The following is a 12,174-nucleotide window of genomic DNA, read 5'->3' on the forward strand; positions in this document are numbered from 1 at the left end:
TTAAAACAACCACAACGTAAAGTGCCTCTTACGCGAGTGTACATGATTTGTTTACAAATCAAAAGTGCTGGCGTGTGCGTCCATTGTTTGTTTACAATAGAAAGTAGTTCCTTTATGCACGTGAATGCTATATGTGTATTGGCGCGCAGGTTCATTATCGGGTAATACTGCACGATTCTGACAATATAAAGTTAATGGGGAAAACATGAACATATAATAATCTACCGGTACTGTTACATATGTTGGGACCAAAGCCTGAAGACGACGATTAAGACAAACGTACTTTGATTTAGATGCCGTAAAATTTACTTGTGTGTATTGTCTTCTTAGTTAACATTATTGTATTGTCTTCTCAGTTAACGTTTTTTATTGTCTTCTCAACCTTATCTTTGTATACATGCGTTATATATTGCGCGTATTTGTCGGGTTGTTTATCACTGCGTGCAGTTGTCGGCGAGCTTTTGTTACGGCGCCATAATAGTAATACATGAACATCACAAATATGTCATGTAGAGTCATTATCAATAATGCTTACATCATGGAGGAATCAAAAGCTTCATATCTTCAAATGTTATCTCCAAAATATGATATAAATCGATATTGTGACAGATTGTTTATATTTATGAGCCTTTTTATTTCGATAATACTGGTTTCCAAATTTGTCCCAGACTAATATAATTGGATATTTACTAATGGCTTCTATATTCATTGTACATTTCAGGCTTTATGGAAACCCATGAAAATTTATATCAAATCTGAAAGGAGCTCTTTTGTCAAGAGAGTCGTAAGTTTATATATATATATATATATATATATATATATATATATATATATATATATATATATATATATATATATATATATTTATTTATTTATTTATTTATTTATTTATTTATATTTATATTTGTGTGTGTGACAGTGCGAAACTGGTGTGAAACCAGCCGAAACGCATTTGAAATGTTTCGACAAGTACATAAAACAAAAAGCATAATTACTTTACATGTGTTAGGCTGTAGGTATTTACAGAAACGATAATAAAAATATAAAAGTAACAAGATTGCACTGCGCTACTCCCAGGGTGGAAAGTGACTATTATAATTGCATAAAATTGATGACCTTAGTTACTGCAGGTCATAAATGAAATATTTGCGATATATATATATATATATATATATATATGGTTGTTTACATCTGTCCAGTTTCCATAGACACTCACTTATGTCGAGTCATACTGCGAACTATAAAGATCCTGATTTCACTCTGGAATAGTGTGCCAGCAGATTTGGTCTATGCTGTTTGTTATACTAATTACTCCTAACAAACTGTACAGACCCAGATCTGCCAGCTCATCATGCGACGGAAGATCTCTATGCCCTGCTGTAGTAGGCCTGTTTTGTTTGAGCTTGTGATTACATTGGCTGGACAAAGTCTTGTTCTAAAATAATATTACAATATTGTGTTTTGGCTAAACAAAGATACATGCAGAGTTTATGTTTGACTCAAACAATAACAGATGAAGGGAAGTTGAGATCATAGTTTTGAAAAAGCTATCGTTAACGGCAGGAAAATGAGATTTTGCTAACTTTTGTATAAAATTTTCTTGTCATCTGTGCAAGGGAGACTTTCTCCCAACTTAAGCCATTGTGTTTGAATTTTCGCAGACAGTGAATCTAATATTTCTTGGATTTCTTACCTTTTTTGCGTTGTCGACAATTCCAGTCAGAATTATGGCATTGGTTGTGTGGTCGGGCCAAGAGAAAAGTTCCGCCAATGGTCTTCTATCCGTTATTTTACTTTCAGGTTTAATTGGTAATGAGTCATTTTTATTTTTAATCTACTTATTTGGACGCTCATGCCTTGCATGAAATGAAACAGATTACACTATCTGTGTTCCACGTTATAGACTGGCTCTGAACGTTAACTTTTCCCCTGTGAATGCGCCTAAATATATGCATGTTTCTTTCATGTTTTAGCACGTCTTGAAAACGAAATCAACCAAAAATACCCGGACTATGTTAAAATATATACCGATGGATCAAAAACAAACAACCCACCAAGAACAGCAGCAGCAATAGTCATCCCTGAATTCAATATACAAACGGGATCCAGATTACTTGACTATTGTTCCATTTACACCACTGAATTATGGGCTATACTTGAATCACTACAATGGATCAAAGACAACCAAATACCTAAAGCAGTCATTATAAGCGATTCCCTAAGCGTTATCAAATCGATCCAAAATCGCAATACACACTCTAGGGAACAATTCCTCGACAGAGCATGCCAATTAATCGACGATATCACCACAGCACATCAATTAGTCGAGCTCATGTGGATACCGTCGCACATTGGAATCTCTGGCAACGAAACAGCAGACAAAGTTGCAAAAACCAAACTAGGAGATCAAAACTCTATCAAGCTTAACTATAGCTCTACAGAAGCAATAAGCTTCGCACAAACATATATAGACCAAACATGGCAAGATTTTTGGAACTCCTCCACAAAAGGTAAAAAGCACCATGAAACCCAAAAATCCTTAGATAGGAACATACAGCTACCTAAGGGTACCTATTTAGAACAGAAAACCATAAACAGGATAATAACTGGAAAACTAAACTAGCAAGCAGTTTTGGAAGGTTTATAGGACCCAAACCAGTAACCATTAACTGCTTTAACTGCCACACCACTGAAGATGTACACCACGTATTCAATATATGCCCAAAATATCAACCCGCTCGGAAAATATTTATCAAAAACCAAAAAGAGATTGGATCACCACACACATACCCAGAGTTACTTATTGACTCTAATAAAAATAAACATTCAGCATATAAAAATATAAATCAATTCATAGACTCAGCAGGACTTAGGAACAAAATATAATTACTATCCCCACAAAACCAAAAGACCCAGTAACTAGCTAAATAAATTTAGAAGCCACCACAAAAAAACCCATAACATATCATTCAATTTTATAAAAGTATTAATAAATAATTCACTTACGAAGCACCTATAAAAAACTAAGGAAACCGCAAAATCGGATGTCCTAGATGTCCTTAACGAACCGAGTAATCAGCTAGGATTCCAGTCCTAGATGTCCTTAACGAACCGTGTAATCGGCTAGGGCTCCGGTCTCTTGCTAAATAAAATATAAATAACATTCAATCTCTAAAAACATTAATTAATAAATAACTTAAAGAGGTAATATCTAAAAACTTATAAATAACATAACGTAGGAAACACACCCTAAACACCTCGACTAGTAATACCATAATAACCTTGAAAATCTCTCTTCATACATGATTTCTACTAAGAACCTCTATAAACAGCATAAAACATCCCACCTCCTTTTAGAACATTTTGAAGAAGAAAAAAAAATCGAAAAATTTTTTTTTGCAAGAAACACCAGGCAAATGCAGCAAGAAACCAGCGATGTAAAGCAAGCAGGACCGTTCCCAAGCTCTCCTTCCCACTAATGACAGTCAACCATTCAACTGTAGGGACCTTTATGGACCCACAGATTGAGGCCAAACTATCAGGGTTCCTTGAATCCATAAAAGCCTGGGGGAGGTGGTACCATCCCCTTCCCCAGGAACAACTAGCAGGCTGCAGTGCAGTCAGAAAAAAGTGGCACATGCACAATTGTGCGCACGCCACTATAATTAAACTCAACAACAACAAAAGCACGTCTTGCATATTTAGCTTCCACCAGGCGTTGCTTTCCTAACTATTTAACTTTGTCTTGATGGGCATGTCTCTAAAACTGTGATGTTTCAGCAGGCGCTGCTTTCCTAACTGTTTAAGTTTGTCTTGATGGGCATGTCTCTAAAACTATCAGGCTCCACCAAGGCGTTCCTTTCCTAACTGTTTAACTTTGTCATGATGGGCATGTCTCTAAAACTATGAGGTTCCAGCAGGCGTTGCTTTCCTAACTGTTTAATTTTGTCTTGATGGGCATGTCTCTAAAACTATGAGGTTCCACCAGGCGTTGCTTTCCTGTTTAACTTTGTCTTGATGGGCATGTCTCTAAAACTATGAGGTGTATAGACTGCTACAACTGGTTTAAGCGGTTTACCCGATTCATTGGTTGTCCAGTATTTTTTAAGAATGCGACTTACTTGAGGGATATTCGGTGGAACATGATGAAGAATATCAGTTTCATGTTTACTTTGCACTAGCTTCATAAGAGGTAGGCAAGGTTTCTTTGTTTGGCTCTTTGCATGGCTTCTGCTATTGGATCCTTTTTGCAGTCCCGCTTGGTCAGAATATTGCTGGATTAGCTATCCGCCCTCTTTGAAAGTTGCACATCATATAATATTCTCCCGATTCTAACGGCTTGACTGCGGTGGATATTTTGGGAGTAGTGCATTGTGTGACAGCTGGATAGAAGAAGGTACATATGTTTGTCTGTAGGTCTGGAAGAAGTGTCCACGTGAAGTGTGTTTGTAAAAATCTGTTAGATTTTGTGTCCAGAATTATATAATTAGTGGTCAAACTTTTGGTAGTGAATTTGATGAAATGTTACAAATGATTGGTTTGCTTTATAAATTCATTTCTCCACCCTGTTCCCATTCAATTCTTTCCATGTTATTACTATTGGTATGAGTTATAGCTTATAGAAACCATAATATAGATTTTTAATCGTTCCATAAAAATATTTGTACACGAGGTAGCTATGGTTGATATGTATATCTGGAAGTTGTTCTTGCCCCTTAACTCAGATTGTTATTGAGTACAATAACTAACACCAGCAGCTGGATCATGAATTTTCAATGCGGAGCTTTCACCATATATCCCAAAAGTACAACCTTTAATTTAGCAGAGATGACATCAGATTCATTCGTGAATATGCCAATAATTAATAATGTCTATATTTAAGACAGTCTACATTTTTTAAATTATATTTTGTAATTATCTTGCACTTAAATGTGTCATTGCATGCGACTTTAATTTGAATGAAACTTTCATAAAAATGTCATCCCTCACACTTATAGCAAGCCAACCACTTGTTTGTGCCATACAAAAGTAAGGTGAAAATGCAGGCCGGACTGTCACTGGACCACCCTACCTATGACAGCTTCGACCCAATGTACTCCTTCACGATGACAAACAGGCTGAATGACAGCCCTTCAGACAATAATCCAAGTGATAATGAAAGCTCTTTGCCATCACACAAAAAGTTCCCATTCCAAAAAGAAGTGCCGTCTCCTAGTAATCAATGGAAATCTGAAATTCTAGAGCCACAATTGTGGAGAGCGATGGAACTCTCAATTTTGTGCACTGAATATGGTAAGTAATTATTCGGGCTCCATAAAGCTCTATACTTAAGTGAAAATCCAACTAAAAAATTCATATCACATTTATGTAGCCACATTGGCGCTACCCCAGATGTGGGTATTTGCAAATTCCTTTTGTTCTAAGAGTCTCTTTTATTTTTACCTCCGTAAGTCTATCGGAAGGATCATAAGTAGTATATAGGAATACCCTAGGGACAATGGGAATTAGCATTACAGACCCCCCCCCTGGGACAATCTGGGGACTATGTAAATTTAACATGGAGAAAAATCGTGGGACACTCTAGGGACAAGGGGAATTAGCATTACATGGGAATAGAGTTTGGGACTGTCTAGGGACAAGGGGAAATTGAACATGGTCAATAGAGTTTGGGTCTGTCTAGGGACAAGGGGAATTGAATATGGGATTTTTTTTTTAAAAAAAAATTTTTAAAATAAAAATTATTTTTAAAAAAGGGGTAGGCAATGGAAAAGTCATTCTCTTTTCGAGAAATATGGGTGGCCCTGAAAAGGGCCTTTGGTTTTTCTTCTTCTTCTTCTGCTTCTAATTTCTTCTTTTTCTCCACCAACTTCTTATTTTCTCTCCTACACTCTTTCTCTTCTTTTTTTTCTCCTCCTCTTCTTTCTTCTTCTCTTCCTCCTCTTCTTTCTTCCTCTTCTCATTTTCTTCTTCTTTTTCAATTTTTTCATTCCATTTTCGTATCCTTATCCTTTCCTCTTCATCCTCCTTCTCCTCCTTTATCTTTTTCATTACACCACTTATTATGTCCTTTACTTTTCTTACGTTATTAATTTCCATCTTTACACGATGGGGACTATAGGAATATTGGTCTTCATTGAGTCTCACTAACATCTGCTCCATCATTCCTAAATTGTCTAAAACGTCTTGTAATTTTTGCATTTTGTCAAGTTGGTTCGAAGCCATCTTCTTTGTAGAATGGTTTGAACGACGAATACTGTGGGTTCTTATACGAAAAGCGCGGACGTGAAGGAAAACATCCCCCTAAAAACATAAAATTGATCTTACCTAGATCATAACCAAACAACGCGCGGACGTGAAGGAAAACATCCCCCACTTTTCTCATTTCATATAATAAAACCCAAACTATACTCTCCACATACGCTAAGAAACAATAAATAAACCCATAATCTACTATTCACACAAACTTACTTTAGCAGTTACAAACACAATCACTAACACACAAACACATACACTCGCATTATTAAAAAAAAGAGTTAGTGTTTATATTCACACTACTCTACCTACACACATTGGCAAATCTATAGTTATTTTTTTCTAGAGTATTGAGTAGCCCTGAAAAGGGCTGTTGGTTTTTTTCTTCAACTCCAGATGCACCTATCTAATGATGGCACCTTCCTGGCCTGGCGCCACACACGCATCTTCTTCCCCAGTCTCCTTTCACCTTTCTTCTTGGGAGTGCAGAGGCGGGATGATTGGCTTCAGCACCCCAATCCTCTGTCTCTGGTATCTTGTAAGTCATCCTCTCTCCTATTTCTTTTCCTCCTCTTCCCTCTCTCTTCTCTCCTCCTCTTCCTTCTTTATTCTTGCTTCTTCTACTATGGCTTCCGCGGATAGTTCATTTACTATGCGCCTGGCATATTCCAGGTGCATCTGGAGTTCTAGCAGTTTCACAATTCTGGTGTTCATTCTTCTGGTGGTGTTGATCAATCAGCAAGGGTAGCTAGACTACCGAGCGAGTTTCAATTTATACTGAAAGCGCGGACGTGATGGAAAACATCCCCCTAAAAAACATAAAATTGATCTTACCTAGATCATGACCAAAAAACAACGCGCGGACCTAAAAGAAACACTCACTCACTTTTTATGCTACCCATTACTATTCTAAAAATGTTTTGTTATTAACCACTTCAATAGACTATCCACATACGCAAAGCAATCCAATCTAACCCCAAATATACACCTCAAACACCAAAAAAAGACATCATTTTAATCTACTATCCATACCAACGTACGTGAGCACTTACAAACACACAATCTTATACACAAACACATACCCTCACATTTTTTTAAAAAAGAGTTAGTGTTTATATTCACACTACTCTACCTACACACATTGGCAAATTGATGGTTATTTCTTTTCTAGAGTATTGGGTAGCCCTGAAAAGGGCTGTTTTTTTTTGTTTTTTGTTTGCTATGGCAATCTTTTTTAGTTTCTAAGAATGCGATGTCCTCTGAGGATAGACTTTTTGGCAATAGGTCTGCTTCTTCGGAAAGAGAAGAAGAACTCTTTGGTGTCGATACGACAATCGACAAAGCCTCTGTCAGCTTCAGGTTGCTGCTGCTGCTGTTGTTGCTGTTGCTGTTGCTGCTGTTGCTGCTGCTGTCTCTGAAGTCTGTACTTCTCTGTCCATTCTTCTTTCTCCCTGTTCACTTCTTCTCTGAAGAGCTCTTCTATCAGGTCTTCAGTGACTTTTAGCATTCTCACATTCTCTATCTCTTCTGGCTTCGGTATCAGACTGTGTCTGACCCTATGCAAATTCACGTAGGCTTCGTTTAGCTTAGCTAGTTTGGAGCACATCTTCGTAGGAGGATGAGTCGACAATGGATGGTTAGACTGGAAACAACCCGGTTCTTAAAGTCAAAGCGCGGACGTGAAGGAAAACATCCCCCACACGGTTTTCGAGCCGCAACGTTCAGTGAGTGTCATGAGAGGGATAGTAAGAAATTAAAGAGCATGAATCCAACATTTTTATAGTTAAACAAACCACAAAGGCATTTTTTCAAAACACAACATTTTTATTTAAAAATCACTTAACACTAAACAACAACTCTAACATTTTTTAACAATAATCCAACATGATAACATCAAACATTTTTTTCAAATTGCAAACATTTTTTTCTCAATTCACACTCTACTTTAAACAGGGCTGACAACGTTGTGAATGAAATTGTGATTTCCACTGTTGGAAATCATTAGGCCATTGATGGACACTACGTTTCCTAGCTTGAGACAAAAGATAAGCATAATGGTCACAAAACCATCGATCTACTTTCACATCGTTTCTTGAAGAAGAACGAGGATCAAAATGAGTCACTAAATGTTCTAAGGAATAGCCCAGGCTGCGATGATGCAGAAAATACACACAGTACTGTCCACACACCAAGGAATCTGTGCCTTGTAATTTCACATTATTGAATCGGGTGGTCTGAGCATTTCTTCTCATAAAGTCAATGATATCGTCTTCCAAAGGGGGCAATCCATACGAATCAAAATATTCCACACATCCTTCTTGAGGAAAGTAGACGGCTACCCAGTGGGTTCCTGGGAGATGACTGTCGTCCCTGTTGATCACATAAGCTAGATGGTCTTGAGGTTTGCGATGAGGGAGTTCATCTTTAGCACAGACGACAGGATTCCAAGAAGCCGTATACGAACTGTGGTTCAAAAGGTAATAAAGTTCCCAGGTATCCATTGTTTTGTGTGTTTTTTTCTTCTTCACAGGTAATAATAAGTCGTCAATTCGATCCTGACTTTTTGCTTGAAAATGTCTGACAAATAACCGTTTCTTCGTTTCGTCTCCTCACTTTGATTCAGGAGAGCTTCGATACGATGGATCTCTTGAGTGGTTCATGGTGGACAAGAATGTTCACGCAAGTCTTTATACCACTGGTGCAACACGTCTTCGTCCGAGATGAGACTCCAAGCCTCGTCCAGATACTCGTCCAATTTTTCTTCTTGACTCAACATCAGGCATTTATCGTGTTGAATTTGACTGGGATGATCGTTTTGACATCCATAGCAATTTTTCTTGATCAATTCCGTCATTTTTTTGACCAAGTGTTTGGCAAAACAGGAGACTAAATGGGCTTCTTGTTCTGGCCATCTTGACTTCATCATGATCACTTCTTCCACAGTCTCCTCACATTTCATCTCTAAAGTTTCTCCACTAGGTAAAGAGGGATAACAGTCTTCCATGGCTTCTAATAGTCTAGAATGACTTCTCTCAAACTGTTGATTTCTATCGTATTGTCAAATTCTGCATACAGGATGACGTTCACCGTCTCAGTTAGAGCTTCTGCAAACTGAAGTTCCACACGAATCTGACCAGATTTTATAGGCTGGAAATGTCCCTCGTCGCTGCCTTGGTCTGGAGTGAAATCAAAAGCCCACAAAGCATAGCCTCCTGCATAATCCTCGTACGTAATACCGTGAGTGGTGTTGGTTCCTAACTGCCCCGTGGCTTCGTACAGGGACAAGTACGATCTCAAGTAATTCTTCTTCTCAAAGTCAGGTTCGAAAGGTCGGGTACACAAGGTCTTGCCATCGCGACTGACTTCAATCTTGGACACTTTGTAATGTTTAAACTCAAAAGGATTTTGATCGTGGACTCCGTTGAAGGCTCTATTCTCGACCATACCAAGGATTAAACGTTTGGGTAACTGCCCTTGGAACAGATGATCTTCGATCATGGATCGCTGTCCAGCAGGAATGGTGAAGGTTTTCACTTCCACGCGTCGTATGGGATACTTGGCAGTCGTTCTGCTCAACGTCTGACTAATGTCGTTTCCCACTTTAGGTAACACTTCCACACGACGTATGTAGAGTCTGGCTTCTTGGATGATGGTTTTGTAATTGTCACTATGAGCCACTAAATGGAAAGTGACGCTGCTACGATTCAGTCTCAGGCGAACATTCACCCCGTTCAGCAAATACTTTTCTTGCAACCACATGTCCAAATGCAAACGATCCATCAGTTCTAAACTCTGGCCATTTTTGATTTTGTCTCTTCGTTCTACAAATCCCTCATTGTAGTCTTTTTTTGTATCAATTTCCAATTTGTCAAACTCGCCTGCATCGTCAGCTTCCCATAACACACAAACATTGAGATGAGTGTTTTTGGCGTCTATTCCGTACGTCAAGAGATTTTCCAGGTAGGCACGGTAAGGGTAAGTATCCATGCTGCTACTGACTAGTTTGTTATTCAAGTACAAGTCCACTCCGCTAAACAAGGAATGCATGAAATTGTTGACGGGAGCTACTGGCTCGTCATCTATTACACCGCCTGTTTTATCAAGAACTTTGACTTTCAGGTACAAGTAACTGCTGTTCAAATCGATGTAATCTTCGGGCTGACCTTTGATTTCAAACTCGATGGGAGCGGAATCCGTCGTCGTTGTTGTTGTTGTTGTTGTTCTGGGGTTTAACGCCATTTTCAGCACAAGATAGGCCATATATGGCGGCCAGTATAACTGGTGGAGGAAGAACCCTGGAAAACCCAGGAAAGAACCACCGACCCACGAGAAGCTACTGGCAGGCTCTCCCACGTACCCACGCTAGCCGGCGGAATCCGTCAAAGAGGATACAGGGTGAAATTCCACCCATTGGGATTCTTGCATGGTCATCATGGTGGGTGGCATGGCAAACAGATCCAGTTCCGACTTGGAACAGGCGCAAGACTCTCGGTGCATCATTTCTTGTGTCTCAATAATCGAAAACGTCTAAGTCTCGAACGGTTTTTCTTTTCTTTGCCTTTCTAGCTTTAGACGTGTGAAGTCTGGTGAAAGGGTGTTTTCTTCGTCGTCTCTTTCTGCCTTCTGCCTTGTCCTTGCTGAATGCCTGACTCGGTAGCGTGCAGAGCATTTATAGGTGTTTCTCGTCGCTCAAAAGGTCTTTGCCGGTTTACAACAAGACATTTTTGCCTGCCCTCAAGAAGGCTTCTTTGGGGTTTTGTTTGTCGATGATGACATTTTGGAGAAATTCTTTGCCGTGTGTCAATGCCGCATCTTTCAAGGCGTGCAATCCGCGTGTCACCATCGGTTTCGAGACTGGGGCCACCGAACGAAAGGCTGATTTTAACATATCTCCTAAACCGTGTCCTCGCTGTCGAGCAACCCCTCGATACACTGGATACATGACTTACGAGTCGTGAGAGAATCGTTTTCGAAAATGGAGTTTCACTGTGACTTTCCCTTTGGTGAATGGAATATTTTGTCCCAGATCTCCTTTTATAGCAATGTTGACCGTGTCCAAATAAGATTTGCTGACGGGCAAATAGTGAGGATGTACAAATTCGCGGTGGACGTGATAAGTGTTTCCACCTTCCTCGTCAGCGCTCGTGGCAGAATCCACTTTGAAAGGAATGACACGCAGTAACGGCACGGAGGTGTGTCCCACCACGTTGTACTCCACCACATCGGAGTACACAAACATCAAATTCAGTCCTTGGTTCAGTTCTACTGGGGTACGAAAGAACTTGCTAAAAGAATCGTTGTCGGAAATGACTGGCAATTCATTTTTCTTCATCATGGCCATCCTCATGTCCATGTCCCGCCCAACATGTCAAACAATTCAGGACAAAATAAGAAAGACAACATTTTGTGCCCCTCAGGAAATTTCATCAGGAAGCGACGAGCTACTTTGTGGTACTCCAGGGTGACACTTTTTCTGACACTCTCCAAAGCTTTCAGAAACATGACATTAAACCTAGAGCTTATGGTGCTGACCAAATGTTGACCACTAAAATAATAGCCTGGGGGAATGATCAAGCGATAGGTCGTCTTTTGAGTTTCTGGGTTATATATTTTGTGATCATATTTGACGTGGGTATTCAAGTACTGTTGCATTTGCTCGTCATGAATTTCCACTGAAAAAAATTTTTGATTGGGAAGGACATTGAGGACTTGAGTCGGGTGAATGATTTCTACCAAAGCCACTTCCCAATGGGCTTCGTGATCTAAGGGGATGGCCTGAGGTAATTTGGCCGTGTAACAGCACAACATGTTATTGGGAAAAAGCTCCATGGAACTGTCACTGGGTAAGGTTAAGTAAAATTGGTTAGTGTGACTCATAATTCCAGAGTTCTGTGGCTGACCGAGGGGTTACTGGACGTCAGA

The 12,174-nt window shown here is 39.3% G+C and overlaps 1 protein-coding gene across 1 annotated transcript in view; it reads left to right on the top strand.

Moving 5' to 3' along the window:
- LOC149779983 (uncharacterized) overlaps window positions 1–12,174 on the top strand; it is a 121,184-nt gene that overhangs the window by 26,361 nt on the left and 82,649 nt on the right. The window contains exons 8-9 of the mRNA XM_089936706.1: window positions 722–784; window positions 4,998–5,292. Of these exons, the coding sequence (XP_089792832.1) occupies window positions 722–784; window positions 4,998–5,292 (358 nt within the window). The remainder of the gene's footprint in view (window positions 1–721; window positions 785–4,997; window positions 5,293–12,174) is intronic.

Source organism: Sinohyriopsis cumingii, chromosome 16, assembly GCF_028554795.1.
Source record: "Sinohyriopsis cumingii isolate HCF-2022 chromosome 16, ASM2855479v2, whole genome shotgun sequence".
Lineage (NCBI taxonomy): Eukaryota > Metazoa > Mollusca > Bivalvia > Unionida > Unionidae > Sinohyriopsis > Sinohyriopsis cumingii.